We start from the raw sequence: 19,342 nt of genomic DNA, 5'->3' as shown, positions 1-19,342 counted from the left end.
TTTACACTTTGATTGCTTTGCATAGTTGTGAACTACTCCAAACATGGCCTTTTAGGTAGCATTTATGCAAAAATCATTATTGCCTACCAAGAGGCCTTCTCTGCTGCTGTGTGATGTCATCTGCAGAGAACCTATAGATAGTATGTTCACAAGAACGGACAGCAAGGGTCATCCCTTGCATGAGGCCCAATAACATTGACCTCACCACCAAAATCAAATCAGGTCATCCTTAGGTAAAAGGCAGCTTTCAGGCAAAGTTTTAAGGAAATTTGTCGAAATATTCTTGATGTTCACAAGCAAACGTGGACCACATGACCTTGAACTTTGACCCTCAAAATCCTAGCAATTTATCCTTTAATGAAAGTGGATGTTTGTGCAAAGTTTGGAGAAAATCTGTCAAAATTTTTTTTGAAATATGCCCACAAAAATAGATGGAAAGTACAGACAACCTGAAAACGTAATACCTCCAGCCCTGCTCATGGAGGCCTCTACCTTTTGAGTTTTCAAATGCGTAAATATACCACATATTACAGAACACCAAGCCTTTGTTTTGCAATCAGTCTTCCTCAACACGCACTGTCAAGTCTTAAAAATGACTTGGTGTCAGGGAGCTGAAAAGAGGTCACAGCTCAGTGTCAGCGTCTGTTTACACAGAGAGAAGAGATGGCTGACTGGTCGCGTAAATCACCTGCCCTGTCTGTGGAAATAAACTACAAAATATTGACGGCATGTCAGAAATTAATTCTTTCTGCCAGTTTAATTTACAAATAAATCTAGAAATTCTGTGCATTGAAGCCTGGCAGCATAGAAACTACCATCAAAACATATATCAGCTGATTAAAGATGCACTCTGGCATATAAATGAGTTTTTCTTTAGATAACTGACATAATTTGAGGTAAGATGTTGTGTACAAATCACTTTACAGAACATGTTTTCATGATACATTGATTGTCTAAGATATTTACAGTATAAAAGATTTAATAACAGGAGATAATGCATGTATTTTCTTTGTTTCTTGATAATATTAAGTCCCTAATAACCTTAAAACTCACTTTGTCATGACTCCTAGGTGTAACGATCCAACTTAAGTCCAATGCTGACCCCTTGTGGATCAAATAAGACAATACCATCAACTTTTCTGGCAAGCACACAAGTTCTGAATCCAAACCAGGATTAAAAAGCTGAGTAATTTCGACTTTTCAGGCCTCCCTGTTTCACTAACCCCGGTCTAGATGCTCCCATCTGCCTCAGCAGCAGCTCTCGGGCCAGGTCCGGTCTCCCGCTCTTGGCTAAGCAGTGAGCCAGCTGAGAGGCCTTAGGTTTTTGAGCCGCAGCGGGCAGCCCTCTCCTCCACATGGTGAGGATGTGGAAAGCCTGGCTGAACACACTGTCCCCGGCCCGGAGCTTCACCAGCTGGGCGGCGCTGCGGCGGAGACGCAGGGAGAGAACGAGGAGGGTGACTTCCTCCTCTGAGAGCTCCTCGGAGAGCCAGAGTAGAAGAGAGTCCGACAGGGAGTCTGCAGGGGAAAAAGAAGTTGTAAGAACAAGGAGTAGTTTGTGAATCTGTGCTTGCTTAGAAAATCAAATAAATCATTTACTAATACTTACTAAAATATGGCAAATGTGTGAAAAATCGTGTATGTAAAAGAATTCAGGACTGCACAGCCAACTTTAAGAACAATTCTGCCTTCCTCTGGGAGTAAATGAAGATGCAGTTAGTCTTTTTAAATAGAGGGGTTATTTGTAGCTTGCATTAACATCTGTTTTTGGGCAATGGGATACCAAGTTGACAGAATTCTGGTACTCCTGTCTACACTATGATTCAACATTGCATCTTAAATGTCAACCTGCAATTGGAATGCACTTCCCTGGCGCTCCTACAAGTAACAGCCTGCACATCATAGCCATGGTTCCCAGGCTTACTGAGGTATCCCTGCATTTATTTATTTATTCAAAATCTATTTAACCAGGAAAGCCTCATTGAGATCCAGATTCTCATGTCCTGGCCAAAACAGGCAGCAGCGACGAAGTAATGGACATGACACATAGCAGTTACAAACACAGATCAACCAATCATACGCCACAGTGCACAAAGTCATCTGTCAAAAACATCTACTGATACATCTTCCTCCAAGACCTTCAATCTACTTTGGAAAAGATTCAAAGAGACCAGCTTTCCCAGACACAAAGTCTCCTGTGGGAGACTCCAGGCTGGAGGAGCAGCATAACTGAAACTCCTTTAACCCATTTCAAGACGGATTTTGGGAACAGAAAGCAAAAAAATGTCTTGTGACTGAGTCACACAGCACAGAGTAAAGCTTCTAGACCTTTTAGCCAGAATAAAATCACACAAGTGAGATGGGAGAAGATCAAGTACAGCCTTGTAAATAAGGATATGCCAATGATTTAGCCTTTGAGTGGTCAGTGAAGGCCAACCAACTCAATCATACAGCATACAATGATTAGTTAAGGTCTCTAGGTAAGTTATAAACTTCAGTGCCCGATGGTACACAGTATCTAAAAATTTAAGGCATAAAAGTGGCAGAAGCCAGCCTATTCTTAGCAGAAAAAGAAAAACAGGACTTATTCCTGAATAAAAAAAACCAAGCTGCAACTTTAACTTCCTTAAAAGTTTCTCAATATGAAGCTTAAAAGTCAAAGAATTATCAGTTAAGAATTTAAGACTTTTATAAGATGAGACAGACTCAATCACATCATCCTGAGGCTGTGGTGACAGAAGCAAAGATCAGCGACTTTTTCCTTTGAGTTAAAAAAACATCATGAGTTTGGTTTTGTCAGGATTCAGAACCAATTTTAACTCACGCAGAATCAAAAGCTTCCTGTAAACGACGGCGAGCCTGATGCTGTGTAGATGACAGTGTCATCCGCATACAGAGTCTGATCCACTTTTCTGTATAGCAACTTTATTAAATCCCAGTACAAGGACAGTTAAAGCATGCAAGCATAGCATTTTTGCTGTGTGCAGTAAAAATGCTGGTAATACAAATGAATGGAGAGGCCAGCAGCACCTCTTTAACATCTTTGTCTCTCTCGATTCCTCATAAACATGCTTTAAAAGGAAAAGGATGTTTAAGACAATATTTCGTCAGTGATATTTTTTCATTAACTGTTGTTACTTGTTTGATTTCTGTGATTTTTAACTTCTGAATTCAACCATAGAGATCTACAATACAAATTTATATTCAAAATTATGTCACAATTAAAAATACCTTTTTTACAATAACTGCTGCATAGCCTCTTTTAACTACTTGCTTTTTTAAAATCAACCTCTACCACTATATTGTTAAAACAATCATGTCTAATCCCATATCTCATTCAAAAACACAGCAATATCATTAAAAATGAGCCACACCTCAAAGTCTACCTCTTGGTTAGATGGATGTTTTTCTCTACAAAGATTAGCATCTCTGTCCTGTTGCAGCTAATCCAGTTTCTCTTCTCATAAGTTAACGAGTTACTAACCTAAGCAACTCTTTGACCAAGCTATAGTTTTATTTCTTTAAATGATTATATTGATTTTTGATTGAGTCCTTAAATTAAATAAAAAAGTATTCTGCAGAAGCACAGAAATGAAAACATCACAGTGATAAAACATATTTTGTGTGGCTGTTAAATGCATTATAATAGAAACTGAGAGCTATAGGGGTGTAAATAAGGAGATGTCACCCACCTGTCTCCTCACACAACTTCGCCCTCGCCATGATGGGACGATTGATTGTTCTCACTCTCTGAAACAAAACAGACAAGACATTTTAAACCTGCACAGTCAAGGATGTGACTGAAGCACTCTTTCATTGTGAACCAACAGGGTCATGTCCCGAGCACCTTGGGTAATGTCAGAGGCAGCTTACAGACAGGATCTCCCAAGAGCTTCATATCCACCGGGACTAGTCTGTCTCCTCGCCACTCATGTTGACCTCTAGTGACCTTATGAAACAGGGCCATGCCTTTGTAGTGAGGGGAGCTGTAGTTCCCAAATGGGTCCACTTCAGACAGATGGAGGAGGAGGTGATTCTTCTGCTGAGTGTGGAAGGTCAGACGCTGCCCGTCTTTATTACTTCCTTTAGAAACACAGACCCTTTGATTAGTGCTAGCCGTCTGCTTTTTATAATTAATACAGGAGGATATTATGATGCCACTTATGTCTTTCATTAGGCATTCTGTCAGCATACAGATACTCAAATGCATTATTATTTGATAAAGTAGATGGAACAGTATTATATCAGGTTCTTAAGAGGTTCCTCACAAAACTTTAAGGGTTCATTTTCTAGGTTCTTCACACACTCACATCCAATTGCACATTTCTACTTTTGGGCATTTTTGTGCCTTTCTTATTAGATAGAGTTGGAAACAGGGTCAAGAGTGGGGGAGAGATATGCGGTTCAGGGCCTCAGGCTGGATTCGAACCTGAGCTGCCCACATACATGGGGAGTGCCTTAAACCACTAGGCCACTTGCTCCCCCAATTGGGCATTTCAAGTACAATTTACATTCAGTAAATGGCTAACTCTTTAACATGGCAAGGCAAACACAATCCTTCCACAAATACCCAGACTGTTTATTCTGGATAAGAAGAAAACCACTGAGGATTCCTATAATTTAAAGGTGCAAGGACAGATTGAGTTGCACATATATCTTTTCAGTACGCGTGTATCTACTGTATAAATATTAAATCTATTTGCCATTGACCCTGTAGTGCTTGAACATGCCATTTAGAAGTAACTGAGAATTTAAACTTAACTTTTTGTCAGCTTTTACAGCACATCATTAGGCCAAACTCTCACCATACCCTTTGAGGTTATGTTGCCACTGAAGCGGAGGAGAAGCTGGTCTCCTTCACACATGGAGATCTCCGAGGAGGTGTTCAACAGGCCGCTGTAACCCTGGGCTTTGAGTTTGGACAGCTCCCAGTTTAGGTCTTTGCTGGGGATGACAGCTAACAGGGCTGTGTGAGGCTCGTCTGGTCTGCGCTGGAGGATGATGGTGACTGCGTGGCAGCAGACTGACTCCTCCAGCTCCTCCGCCAAGGCAGTGAGGTGACAAGAATGCAGGCGGGAGAGGAGTCGAACCACCAGCAATCTAAGGGGCACAGTAAAAGAAGAGGCAGAGCTCAGATGAGATTATGCTGAATAAAGGGAAGAAATTAGTCTGTTATCAAGGGAAGAGACTTTATATACTTAAGATTTTTCATACCTACTGTACATTTATTATTCTCTGAAAAGCTTTTTAGATAAGAAAGAACTATTATCAGTGAGAAAAATAGAAAGAATCTTATTAAAAGAACAGTTCACATTTTACAATTAGACCTAATACTAGATCCAAAACACTGCCTGTGACGTCTTTACAGAACACTTCTAACAATACTAAAGCTTGGAATTTAAAGCATGTCAGCCCCCCTTTATCCATCCTTACTGCCTGTCTTAAACCCCTTATGTAAAGACAAGCCTACTATAAGTCGGGTTACTTAGTAGTAGCGCTCTCTCTTTCTTTTCTCATCTCCATCATGTATGTGTGGACTGAACAAGTTGTGTTAAAACCCTAGGGGAAAGGAAAACTGGCTGCATGAGTGGTGAGTGTTTTTTTATTGTGTATTTGACCCAGTAAGATAAAAGGTGCACACACTAGGTAAAAAGCTTCAAAACTATGTTGAATACTTTATTTCTACTCAAATCTGTAAAGTCATTGTTGTTGAAGTTTAGTTTTAGCTACAGTTAGCAATCTGAAATGGAAACAGATAGAGTGTGACAGAATGTGACTGAATGTGACTGAATGTGACTGAATGTATGATTTCTATGGAAGCCCTAAGCTGGCATTCACTCTGTTTCCTTGTGATAATGAGTTATTGTTGTATGATCTCAAGAAAAGACAGAAATACATACTTTATGTCCCCCCCAGCATTTTATCCAATTAGACACCTGCTTCTGGAAGGTCCAGTCACTGGTTAATCAGTATTCCTAGCTACCATTACACCATGAAGACAAGAGAACACTAACAGCAACTCAGAGAAAAGGTTATTGAAGAGTATAAGTCAGGGGATGGATACAACACATTTCCAAGGCAGTGAAAATCCTCTTAAGTTCAGTTTAATCCACCGTGACGAAATGAAAGGAATATGATGTGTTAATCTCCGTATATCAGGCTGTCCTCACAAAATAAGTGACAATGCAAGGAGACTAGTGAGAGAGGCCACCAAGACACTTATGACTACTCTGAAGGAGTTACAAGCTTCAGCAGCTGAGATGTTAGAAATTCTGCTTACAACTGTTGCCTGGGTTCTTCACCAGTCAAAGCTAAGGCAAAGAGAAAGCCACTGTTGACAAAAACTCATTAAAGCTTGACAAGATTTGGCCAGAAGGCACGTGGGAGACTCCATGGTCAAGTGGAAGAAAGTTCTTTGGTCTGATGAGACCAAAATGTTTCTTTTTGGCCATCAGACTCAGCTATGTTTGCACGTCACCACAAACACATCATTTCCACTGAGAAGCATGATGGTGGCAGCATCGTGCTGAGGGAGTGCTTCTCAGCAGTTGGCCCTCGAAGGCTTGTAAAGGTAGAGGGTAGACTGAATGTGGGAAAATAGATAGATAAACATGTTTCTTTTCATCCACCTCCAGAGTTGTTCCTTTGGGTCCTCAAGCATCAAACTCTCAGATGTTAAAGTGTTCACCTGAACTTGTTGTCCACAAGTAAGAGCGATATCTTTATGATTACTTTGAATATTAACATTTCTGCATCAGTTAATGCTCCGTCACTTTTCTATTATGTGCCCAGGGGCAATGTCTTGTACCTCCTGTATGTTGCTGGAGGACTCCTGATGACGGTCACAGCTGGTAGTCAGTGTGTGGATGTGGTTATAAGGACGGCTCAAAGCCCGGCTAACCTGCTGCGCCTGTCTCACTCACTCATCGGACTTATCGGCCTGAGATGTCCAGTAAAAGTGAGTGAACTTTGACTGAGCCTTTTCAATTTTGCTGAAACTCTGAAATACTATTCTTTTGGGGTTTTGATCAGAATTTAAAGCTCTGTTGAAAACTTTTTTGCTTGTTAGGAAACACAGTGAAATTAACACTGATGCCTCTTTACGGATGGATGGATGGATGATGGATGGAAGTCTTTTCAATGTCTTTTAACCAACTTGGTTTGTCTGTTTTTATGCGCAGGCTAAGTCCACATCAAAACAGAAACTAAAAAGGTTGTATTTCTCTGACAGGTATTTCAGGAGGCTTGAGTTACTCATTGTTATAATATTCATGTATTTCTCAAAAAATTAATCATGCAGTTATCATCAAATAATGTTATACAATGTCCATTCCTATCCCAGTTTCAACAGCCTTACTGATATGACAACACCCCTGGAAGATTTCCTTGATCTGAAAGTTTTATTCTTGTTCCTGAAGAAGCAAATAAACCTTGTGTCAACTTGTACAAATTGCATCTCAGTAAAAAGGTACGTTGTTTAAAAATTTCTGTTCCTCTTGATTTGACTGGTTTCACCTGAGATGTTGTTTTCTGTGGTCAGAGGTCAGATCTACTTTATCCTCCTCTGTGGTGTGAGGAGACGAGTCATACTGACTTTGTGCATTGGGAAAAAGGAAGGAAGCAAGCTGAAAATCTTCAGACCAGCAAATCAACTACAGTGGCTGATCGGCTTTAGCAGTGAGGCGCAGGAACGAGGAGACGTGGTGAGAGACAGTCACAATGAAATGTATGAACATTTATATGTATATATAAACTTAAAACAAAAAGTAAGGCAATTTGTGTTTGGTACATTATTTCTTTGTTGTAACAATTCTTCTTGGTAATAAATCTTATACCGTTGGAAAGCCTGTTTATTATCCTTTTAAATGGTGCCACATTTGTAAGGATCATGCATTTGTGGGATGAGCAGCAGAGCTGAGTATGTGGGTTGCGCATGAAAAATGTGCCAGATCTTCTCTGCCAATGCCAAACAGCTGATTCTACCATTGACTCTTGTTGGGTGTTTGGTGGATTGGATGATTGAAGTTCGAAGAAACAAGACATACTGGCAATTAAACAATTTATTCATTTAACAAACAGGAATCTCAGTAGTGTGTGGAAGAACCATACACAGCCACAACAGCCTTGCAATTCCTCCTCATGCTGGTCACCAGCCTGGTCACACACTGCTGTGGGATGGCATCCCATTCTTCAACCAGCATTTGTCACAAGTCAGCCAATGTGGTTGTGTTGGTCACTCTGGCACGAACAGCACACCCAAGCTGATCCCACAGGTGTTCAATGGGGTTGAGGTCAGGACTGCTGGCAGGCCATTCCATCCTCTCCACTCCCAAATTCTGGAGGTAGTCTCTGATAAACCCCGCTCTGTGGGGGCGAGTGTTGTCATCTTGGAGGATAGAGTTCTTGCTGACAGGGTGATAAAAAAGTATTCTTGGGGTGTTGTCTTCTTGGGACGCCCACTTCACAGCCTGTCTCTGACATCCCCCGTTAAATGGAACTTGGCCTTCATTATGGACATGGTACTAAGGTTCACTCCAAACAATGCCACAACTTGGTTTTGCAGAACACCAGCTTGAAGTTGCCCAACTGATGGGCCCTATACAGATCAGTCAAACGTGACATGCCGATTCTTGAAGCAGACATCTACTGACCACTGTAGCAGGGCCCATGCTCACAGGTGCTGCACCTGGGGTACCAGAAGCTCAAAACAAGAGTCAATAGCAACAGCAAAAAAAAAAGCTGTTTGGCATTGGCAGAAAAGATTTGGCACATTTTTCATGGGCGCAACCCTCATACTCAGCTCTGCTGCTCATCCCACAAATACATGATCCTTACAAATGAGGCATCATTTAAAAGGGTAATAAACAGGCTTTCCAACAGTATAAGATTTATTACCAAGAAGCATTGTTACAACAAAGAAATAATGTACCAAACACAAATTGCTTTGCTTTTTGATTTAAGTTTATATAATATACTATATTCATACTATATTGCATTGTTTTTCAGATTTTACTTCTACTAAGAGCTCAAAGTGGGATAATCGACGCTGGATCTGAAACTACTGATACAACAAATAAGCATTATGCTACTAATCCGAACCTGGGATTTTCTCTCCTGTTCATTCTCTTTCTTTGGATGTATGCGCCTTATATTGCAGTTTTTGCTTTGTTCTGTTGCGGTTTGAAAATAAGTCATAATACTGATTAAGGTCTGCAGAGGCCAACACTAAAATCAAAAAGCCAGCTCAACCTTTTGGTTGACTAAAATTTGAGTCACTTTAGATTTTAGATAAGTGTGCCAAACCTAACTGTACCTTCTCTTCTGGATGTGGTTTGTAATGCTGAAAAATTCACCAATCATCACTTCTGATTGAAACTGAGAGGCTTTTCAGAATTCCTTCATCCAAGAGGAAGTGTTTCTCCTCAAACTAACGGGGTAACTTCACTCATGTTGCACTTTTGTTGAAAAAAACATTGCAGCGTAAGAGATGATTGTCAGAAAATTTTGAGAAGAATGCAAAAAAACTTAGAGTGATTGAGTACTGTGAGTAATGAGACTAAAAGTTTATTCTATCCATTTTAAGAAACTGGGCTGATGTAGCTGTTCTGGTTATTTAAGCTATCTCATTTTAACTGTTTTTTTTTAACAATCTCTAACTTGTCAGTTGTATAGTGTGTAGTAATGATTAAAAAGTGCACTCCGAACCAGGCTGAGCTTGTCCATCATTCAACTCATGGTTCAAGAGTATTAAATGCCCAAAGGCATTTTGGGTAAACTCTGCTGATTTAGGAATGATTGTCAAACAATTCAATTAAAATGACTCAGCTTTAATACCTGGGCCTTACCTTATTATTTCAAAAACATCAATAGAGCTGCACAAGAGTTTAAATTACAGACATTTTTGTTGTCCTTACTAAGGTTATTATAGTTAACTAAAACTAACTAAATAACTAAAACTAAAATCTGAAAATGATTTTATTTAACTGAACTGACATAAAAACTAAGCGTTACCAAAGTAACTGAAATGAAATAAAATAGAGACAAAATAACCATGGTGTTAGTCTTTGACACAACATTACTGACTGGCACCTACACCCAAATCTTGGGAGTGTAAAACTGCCTGTTGGATGGGTTAAGATTTCACACTGAGGTAGTTTTATGTCTGGAGTGGTATTCAAACATAATCTTTAAGTAAATAAAATGATAAGTGAAGAGAAGCTTGTTTGAGTATGTTTCTTTTTAATGTATGACATTCACTTTTATGGGCCATAAAAATACTAAAAGACACATGAAAAACATCATGTTATATGAAGCATGAAGAAAAACTGAAAAGGCTGAGCTACAACTCTTCATGAATTGAGGACATTTTTATATGTGACCAGGAGAAATTCAGCTGTGCTTCACATTACATCACTTCTGCACCCATGTCTCTTCTGCAAATGCCAGCTGGTCTAGAGCCCTGAGGCAAGGCTTTTTAAGGATCAAATGACCATGTTACCTTCAATCTTTCCAGGAAGAAATTAAATCTACCAGTTTTATAGGGATCTACAAGGCACCATACAGTCTTGTCTCCAAAAATGTTCTTTAAACTTGATATGTAGCCATAAAGATACAAATGTGATTCAATCCTGAATAACAAACAATATTTTCTCAGTGGTTTCTAAATCAACAAACATGCTTCTAACAATACAATAAACAATTTTATGTATTAGTGGGTAAGTAAAAAGTTTCAAACCTGTCAAAGTTCTCCGTCAGCTCAAAGGACACCAGTCCATTTTGCTGGCTCCTTACAGTGACTTTATCCAGGACGCTCCACTGTTTGTCTCTCGAGCCCAGAACAACCAGCAGCTCACTGGACATCTCCTTAGACTTCATAGAGGCACCCAAGATTCTGTTGAAACATTACAGAAAAATTCAATATAAGATTATGAATCTATAGTTATTCTACTAATGTACTTAAGCTATTTTCATATGTAAGACAGTAGATCTGATGACCAGAGCACACATTATACACAGTGCTTATAAAAATATTCACCCCCTTGGATGTTTTACCCTTTTATTGACTTTATAAATCAATCATGGTCAATATAATTTGGCCTTTAAAAAAAGTACAAATAAACATCTTAAATGTCAAAGTGAAAACAGATTTCTACAAAGTAATGTCAATGAAATAAAAACATGGAATGTAAAATAAGTGACTGCATAAATATTCACAACCTTCAAGTTAATATTTAGTAGATAAACCTTTGGCTGCAATCACAGCACTGAGTCTATGTGACTAGGTCTCAATCAGGCTTGCACATCTGAACTCTGCAATTTGACTCCATCCTTCTTTGCAAAATTGCTCAAGCTCTGTCAGATTTCTTTGGGATCGGGCGTGAACAGCCCTTTTAAAGTCCAGCGACAAATCCTCTATTGGATTGAGGTCTGGGCTGCTAGGCTGGCTGCTGAGAAGCATCCCTACAGCATGATGCTGCCACCACGATGCTACACACTGGGGATGATGTGTTTGTGGTGATGTGCGGTGTTTGTTGTCCGCCAAACCTAGCCTCTTGTCTGATTGCCAAAAAGTACCATTTTGATCACATCAGACTAAAAAAACTGTCTCTCACTTGACCGTGGAGCCTCCCATGTGGCTTTGGATAATTCTAGTCGAGATTTAATGAGTTTTCTTTAACAGTGGCTTTCTCTTTGCCACTCTCCACTAAAGCTTTGACTGGTGAAGAGCCCAAGCAACAGTTGTTGTACGCAGAGTCTCTCTATTCTCAGCTGCTGAAGCTGTGAGGACAGCCTGATCTACGGAGATTTACACATATTCCTTCCATTTTTTGATGATGGGTTAAACAGAACTCCAGGTAATGTTCAGTGCCTTGAAATTTTTTGAGTATCCATCTCCTTTTCAATAGCCTTCTCTAAGTTTCTGAGTGTTCTTTTGTCTTCATGGTGTAATGGTAGCCAGGAATATTGATTAACAAATGACTGGGCCTTCCAGAAGCAGGTGTCTTAATACTACAGTCACTTGAGACACGTTCACTGCACTCAGGTGATCCCCATTTCACAAATTGTGAGACTAGCATCGATTGGCTGGACTGTCACTTTAAAGGGGGTGAATATTTCTGTGATTGCATTTTTTAAATAGCATATTTTTAGGACATTACTTTTGTGGCCAGAATATTTACCATTTCCAGTATAGTCTCAATTTAATAGGAAAAAAAACTATCCAAAAAATTCTTCTTGTCAAAATGTTTGTTTACAGAATTAGCTTAGTAGCACTGCCTCGTGCTGACACTAAGAAGTACAACACAATTCAGCACAAGCTTTATATCCTGATGAGGGCTATTTCTCATTCTATTTTTAGGATTTGCTACAGGCCAATTTAAAATGTACTGCAGGCTGCATTTGGACCCCGGCCCATAGTTTGGAAACCCTGCTATAGTCCAACACCTCATCTAAGAGCCATCTGCATCTTTAGCCTCTTATTTTCGAATGTTAAACTTGCCACGTTTTGAATCTTACTGTAAATTCTTACTCACATCCCTCTGTGTGGGGCAGCTTGATCCCACATTGGAGAAGTGCTACCAGACCAGATTTGGTAGTCTTGCTCCTCCCCTTTTCCCCTCCTTTGTCTCTCCTTTTCTGGATTAGGAGGACAGGGTAGAGTCATCATGAGGGGTCTCCTCAGGGTCTGCGAGGATGGGTGGGTGAAGTAGAGTATTGGACTTGTAGCCACCACAGAATAATAGGCATCACTTCTAGACTTTACAGACGCCAGGAGTACTGCATCTATGGGTTGGATCTGAGGCAGAGAGAGAAACAGATGTTCTGCAATATTAAAGCAGAAGTTTGAGCAGAGATGGAACATGAAAACATTTCTTTCTCACTCATGTTTCACTGAGAGCAAGCTGCTTCACCAAAGACAGATATGCAAAGAGGGAAATGTTGGTTTTTGATGCAAGACTGAGCCACAAACTGCTTTGGTGGAGTTAGTTCACAGGAGAACGAGCTCAGATGTGAATTTAAATATCGGCTACAGCTGTTAAATCTCAAGGTAAACATCTTTGAACACTCAAGTCCTTAATGTGGAAGCAGCAATTTGTTTCCCCTCGCCATACTTTTTTCTTGGCTTATTTCCCAGAGATTTTTTCAATATTTTGACAGTAATTGTTCTCAAATTTACACGCATGTTATCAGCGCAGTAAAAATGAATATTGTTGTAAACATGCTTCATTTAAAGCTAAAGCTAATGGTTACCATGGTTTGGGCCATCACTGGAGCTGTGAAGGATCCTGGGAGGTAGTTCAGACAGATTCGAGGGTCCATGGGAAGTTTGAGTGACAAACCCCTTGTGGGTATGGTGTAATTCTCCCTCTTGAGACACGAAACTACAGCAAACAGGCCAAGAGAGTACACCTTCACCTCTGCAAATGAGCCCTGAAACAGACATAAAGTAAATCAAGTCATAAGCGTCAGCTTAAGTTTTGATATATAAAACAACATTTTAAATCAGAAATACAACAGATTCTGTTAGTATTAACAGAACTTTCAGGGCTATATGTGCTTTTCAGTCTGTGAAAATTGAACTATTTTTAAGTAAGCTTAAAGCGAATAGTCAAACTGTGCACAACTGTGGTTCAGAAATGATTTTACAGAAAGAGGGGTTAAACCTAAAAAAATAGTTGGTGCACCACAACCACTTTTTTTTTCAGTTTTATTTTCAAATACACATTAAAGGGAGGTTTCTTTTTACGCAGATGATATGATGATTTATGTAGCTGTTTACAATCAAAATCAGTTACTTCTGCCCTACAAAACCACAAAACTGCTAAACTGTATCATGTCCGTTAAGCTTACATTGTTTAGAATTGAGTTGGAAATGGTCTCTTATTTTGAAACTTTTGGACAAGTCTTAGAAATTTTAAGCAATGAAAAATTTTCCCCAAACATGTGAATTTTCTTGATCCTTTTAATTTATTTATTTATTCTTTTTTTTTTTTTTTTTTTTTTACTTTCATTTGAGCGTGTTTTCTAAAATCTTCCCAGGAATTTTCAGAACATTTTCAAGGGAATTTTGAAAATTTTGGAGTGACATTTTGGAGAAGTTTCATAGGTCATTTTCCCAAAGGTTTCATTGGGTATTTTCAGAAAATTTTTTCCAAGGACTTAAAGGGATTTCAGAGGAAGATCAAGGAAAGCCGCATCAGTGTTTTCTCCCCAAAAGTTTCAATATAATATTTCCAAAAAGTATTTTTTTGTTAATTCTGTTTTTTTTTTTTTTTCTAGAGGTGTTTTTAGGTATTGTCAGAAAATAGTTTTAGAAATTTCAGAAATTTTAAAGGAAAATTTAGGAAAGTTTAATCAATAATATTTCCAAATATTTTATTAGTTATTTTCTGTACATTTTCAGGGAATTATGGGGATTTTAGAGGGATTTTTAGGAAAGAGTCCTTGGTCATTTTTTTTTAAAAAGGTTTCATCAGATATTTTCAGAAAGTTACAGGGACTTTCAGGAAATTTTAGAGAAAGATTTGGGGAAAGCCAGGTAGATTTTTTTTTCAGAGAATTTACACAATGTTTTCATAAAGTTTTTGAAAAGTGTCATTTTTTTCAGAGGTTTTGTCTGGTATTTTTGAAGAAATTTCAAGGGAATTTCATTTTGGGGAAATTTCATGGGTAATTTTCCTCACAGTTTCATCAGGTATTCCCAAAAAAGTTCATTCAGAAGTTGAGAAAATGTTTCAATTTTCTCTAATTATCCCAGGAATTTATAGTAAGTTTTATCAAGAAATTTTGGGACTTTACCCTGGCATTTTCAGTGGAATATAAAAGACAGTTCTGGAAATTTTCATTTGGGATTTTCAGTGATTTCTACAGGATTTTGTGTTGAATTTTGTTAGGAATTTTTTTGGGGAAGTTCACAGGAAAATTTCACCTGAAACTTTCCCTTTTTATTTAATCCAGAGTTTTTTTTAAGGGCTTTTATGTGTATGTTTAGATAGGACGATGGCTAGAGAAGGAAACAGGAGAGAGTCTGGGTAATGACATGAGAAAGGAGCTGAGGATCTAAGTTGTGCCTGATTGGAGAGTGATATTCTCTGTACGTGGGTTGTGTAAAATCACCCTCATCATCTGGCTCCCAAAGATAATGTATTGCAAAATTTACATATTGGCATCTAGTTAATGTAATGCATCAGACACTGTATCTATCTCTGTAAAATGCCTTTTTAAATTCATTAGATAAAGACACAGTCAACAGAGTTCTTCAAAACTGCATGTTAGTAGAGTACACCCTGGGTTTCAAAGGATTTAGAAGACCAAATTAATTTTGTTGCATAACGTGTCAGAAGAAACTTCCCAGCTGGAAGGATATTGAAGTAATTAAAAGAACAATCAGGACAAAAATAATGAAATGTTCGTGATATCAGGCATATGATAAACAAACCCTTTGACCTCCGTATGTTCCCTCCGTTGTTAAAGGAGTGACGTAGCTCGCCCTCCTCTCACGGTCGACCATCTTGACAGCTACATCCCTGTAGCTGCCGCGATAACATGCACAGAAAGGCACAACCAGAGTCACTGGGAAGTGAAAATTAACTCCTTTCTGAACTCTAAGGCTTATCACTCTGCTGACCAGCTCCTCTGAGCCAGTCACCATCAGGCAGCTCAGGCCGTCAGCCAGCTCACATGTCAGGAGATCAGCTACACCAATGGGTGCTTTAATAAAGCATGCAACTGGAACGTCGGGATTGTTGTTTTCTTGTTGACCAGTTAGCCTGAAAATCATCAAAATTTCAGAATAAAACACAGATACAAGGCTGGTGATGCACATAAGAGTAAAGAGCAGCTTCACTTACCCGACTGTGATCCATGTGTTGTCTGTCTCCTCTTTGCCCTGGTTTTTTAACTGATTTAAAGTCTTTTCTGTCCTCTCATAGACATCAGTTTGACTATCCGCAGAGACACAGTGCTCATTATCACTCCCTTGACTTTTGACAGCTTCTTCTCTCCCTGTCTCTTCCACTACGCTGCAGTCCAAGCTGCTGACCATGACGTCTGATATTTGCACAGCCTCTGGCGATGGCGTTTTTCTTTGATCATCTTTAACTCCGTTGTCTTGTTGAAGATCAGAGTCTAATTCAAGAGCATCATGGGAGGGATTTCTATCATCTTCAGGCTGCGATGCCTCTAGATCTCTGGTCTCCTGAAGTGCTGAATCCACAGCTGGGGCCTCCTCAGCTGATAGTTTGAAGATTTCTTTGTCTAACTTTCTTATGATTACGTTCAGTTTTTCTATGATGTTTGTCAAATCCTCCTCGAGAACAGCAGCACAGATGGAGTCTGTGAAGTTGAACTCTGGATCTGAAACAAGACATTTGCATAAACATAGGAAAATATTTTCAGATAAAGAAAGAAGATAAGAAATTTTGAGAAAACCACCTGTACTGCCCATGGAAGTTTAAGTTATTCATTTGGGAGAAGTTGCTGACAAATTATCAGGAATTTCATTGATAATTTTGTGAATATATCTTGGAAATTTTCCAGAATTTTCATGGAAAATTTGGGAGACTTTTGTGTATTTTTGAGAGCCTTATTGGAAGTGTTTCTGCATTTAAATTTTTGAGTATTTTTAGGTATGCTCATGGAAACTTGTCACATTTATTTTTTCATTTTGGGAATTTGATTGGTAATTGGGAAGCAGTGTATCCTTTGAAATTTCTAGGAATTAGTTGAATTTTCAGGGAATTTGTTGGCATATTAGGGGGGATTTTCCATTATTTTTCATAGAACCTTGGGGAATATTTTTGTACATTTTAGGGGATTTGCTTTGCGAATTTTTCAGGAATATAAATAGAATTATTTGGGGAATTGTTTATTAAAGTTTAGGCTTTTTGATAGAGTTTCTTTGAAACATTTTAGGATTATTAAAATAAATTCAGGGGTCCTTTTTATGGGACACTTAAAAATATGTTTTTCAGAACTTTTTAAAGATATTTTAGGTAGTTTATTTGAAACTGTAGCGATTCTGTGTCGATATTAGCCTTAATTTTTGGTCAAAATTTATTCCTGGTTAAAGTCAAGGCTAAGCTTTTGAACCTATGAGGTCCAAATTATACCAAATAAGTGGAAGAAAATAAAAATGCATTCAAACAAAAGCTCATGTCTCAGGAGGTTAATGAGTCGTTGAGGAGGTGTACCTAATAAAGTGGTCTGTGAGTCAGTCTGTGATACAGTCTTAGTTTGATTCATTATCGACTCACAGAGATAAGCTGAGTTTAAACTCACATTTTAAAGTACAAATGAAAGAAAATGCGCTGCACTGAAATGCAAACTCAAGTGTAATATTTAAACAAACATAAAACCCAAAACTGATAAGGCAAACGGTCAGTGAATGCCCCTTCTTTACTTCCTCTCCTGCTAAAACATTAGCAGTAAATATCATTAAATTCAAAGGATTTGAAGACAAAACAATATGTTTCAATCAATCTGATTAATTTGCTTACCTGATATGGATGAATGCTGCTCATCGCTGCCCCCTGGTGGAGACTTGGAAAACATGTGCTCATATTCTCTGAGCACATCCCTCCATGCTCTCACTCTATCAAAATGAAAAACACTCAGCTCCCTCAGCACTTCCACTACTTTTTTCCAGCGCTCTTTCACATCCCGCTCTTCTTCTGCAGTTTTTTCTCTCCTGTCTTCATCCTCCTCCCTTGGACTGCACGTCCTTCCCTGTACCTCCTCTCCTACCTCTCTGTCTGCTTCTTCTTCTGTGCTTTTCGTTCCTCCTGCTGTCTCATTATGATGATCTCTGCAGCGTCTGACAGCTTCCAGCTCCTGAAAAGTTTCAGTCAAAATTTTGAGGAGAGTTTCCTCTTTCCTCCTGGCATGGAGAGGAGACTCAGCTTCATCCATCTGTGGATTTAGGTACAGATTTTTAGCCATGCTGAGCTGAAAAACACAACAGAAAAGAATCATAAGTGTCTAAATTGGCTTGGTTTCTGTTCCCAAAACTCAGTTTTAATGATTGAAATCAAATATTCACAAAAATACCTTTAATTCCCTTGTGTTCCTCCTTTTGTTTTTGAAGCGGGAGCCCCTTCGTCCGCTGTGTCCTTGGCATTGAAATTTGCTGTGTACAGCTTTCCCAGTTTAGGAGCCAATGCTGTATTTCTATGGCTGCCAGCAGTAAAACATGTTGCCAAGGCGAAACCCTGGAGGCGTGGCGGGGAGAGACAAAAGAAGAGCCACAAAAGCAAAAGATTCACAGGAAGACAGACGACCACAATCACTCATTTTACTGCTTGTAAGTCCAGCCTGTAAAAGACTCCAGTTCTAAAATTGGGCTCAACCTGAATCACTTTGAAACACATCCAATCTGCAATTTACTTATAAAGCTCATTAAAAAACAACTAAAGTCAACTGAAGTTCTGCCCAATCAAACTTAAAAACCATAAAATAACACAAGAAAACACCAACTTAAGCACAACACGTTAACAACATGGCAAATGTCCTTATTTATGATAGCTGCAGCAAGGCTGCCTTTAAGGGGGGATAAAGGAGACCCCAACCCTAAACCATGGAGGTCAGCAAAATCATGATCTACTGTAAAGTTAAGCTGTGATGACTGTATTTTATATATGACCTGAAAAATAAACGCTCTTACCAAAGTAACAAAAATGAACTTTATTTTTTCTGTAGTACAATATAGCCTAATTCAAAATGTACCCCCCCTTTTCTTAAACTGAAATTACCTTTTTGTTGCTAATGCTAACAATGTGGATGGGAAAATCAACTAAAATATTTGGAAAGTAATGTCAGACTTCAAATTCAAGCTAACGCTGAGGGAAAAATAATGAAATAATTCGAAAAAGGAAAAAAAAAGGGCAAAAACGGGGCAAAATGAGTGGAAAAATGGTGAAAAGTGGTTAAAAGAGGGGAAAATGGGTAACAGGGCAAAAAAGGACAAAAATGGACGGGAAATGGTGAAAAGTGGTTAAAAAGGGGCGAAAATTAGTTTAAAGAGGCAAAAATTGTCAAAGAAAGACAAAAAAGGTAAAGAAAATGATGAAAAGTGGTTAAAAAGTGGCTAAATGGGATTCAAATGGAATTTTTTTTAAAAACTTGGAAAAATGGGCAGAAACTATGATGAAAAGATGTTAAAGAATGGCATGAATAAATAATTTGAACATCAGAACCCAAAAACAGACACACTTTTCCTCTTCAAAATGAGGGAATTGTTCACCAGGATGCTAACACCAATGCTAATGATATGTCATTAAATCATAGCTGTGGAGGGCCCATTCACTGGGGTTTTCAGGGGGCCAGACAAATCTGTGGGCGGGCC

The 19,342-nt window shown here is 38.8% G+C and overlaps 1 protein-coding gene across 1 annotated transcript; it reads right to left on the bottom strand.

Moving 5' to 3' along the window:
- Window positions 1-1,174: 1,174 nt before the first annotated feature.
- On the bottom strand, window positions 1,175-17,940 carry dthd1 (death domain containing 1). Its single transcript, XM_041780116.1, has 10 exons — window positions 17,499-17,940; window positions 15,852-16,356; window positions 15,440-15,770; window positions 13,252-13,431; window positions 12,534-12,796; window positions 10,736-10,891; window positions 4,785-5,100; window positions 3,848-4,063; window positions 3,693-3,750; window positions 1,175-1,518 (listed from the first exon to the last, which is right to left on the bottom strand). The coding sequence occupies exons 1-10, from the start codon at window positions 17,938-17,940 to the stop codon at window positions 1,175-1,177; spliced, it is 2,811 nt and encodes a 936-aa protein (XP_041636050.1).
- Between the last annotated feature and the right edge of the window lie 1,402 nt (window positions 17,941-19,342).

This window comes from Cheilinus undulatus, linkage group 22, assembly GCF_018320785.1.
Source record: "Cheilinus undulatus linkage group 22, ASM1832078v1, whole genome shotgun sequence".
Taxonomy (NCBI): domain Eukaryota; kingdom Metazoa; phylum Chordata; class Actinopteri; order Labriformes; family Labridae; genus Cheilinus; species Cheilinus undulatus.
Note: the sequence above shows the minus strand (reverse complement) of the source record. Positions and strands in the feature narration are given on the sequence as shown.

What these genes read in the sequence shown, in the direction of transcription:
- dthd1 (XM_041780116.1), bottom strand. Translation starts at nt 17,940, where the DNA reads ATGGCTAAAAATCTGTACCTAAATCCACAGATGGATGAAGCTGAGTCT. An exon ending in AACACATGGATCACAGTCGG is followed by an intron (nt 15,771 to 15,851) that starts GTAAGTGAAGCT and finishes GATGATTTTCAG; the next exon opens with GCTAACTGGTCAACAAGAAA. An exon ending in TGCCTCTGACATTACCCAAG is followed by an intron (nt 3,751 to 3,847) that starts GTGCTCGGGACA and finishes GTTTTGTTTCAG; the next exon opens with AGAGTGAGAACAATCAATCG.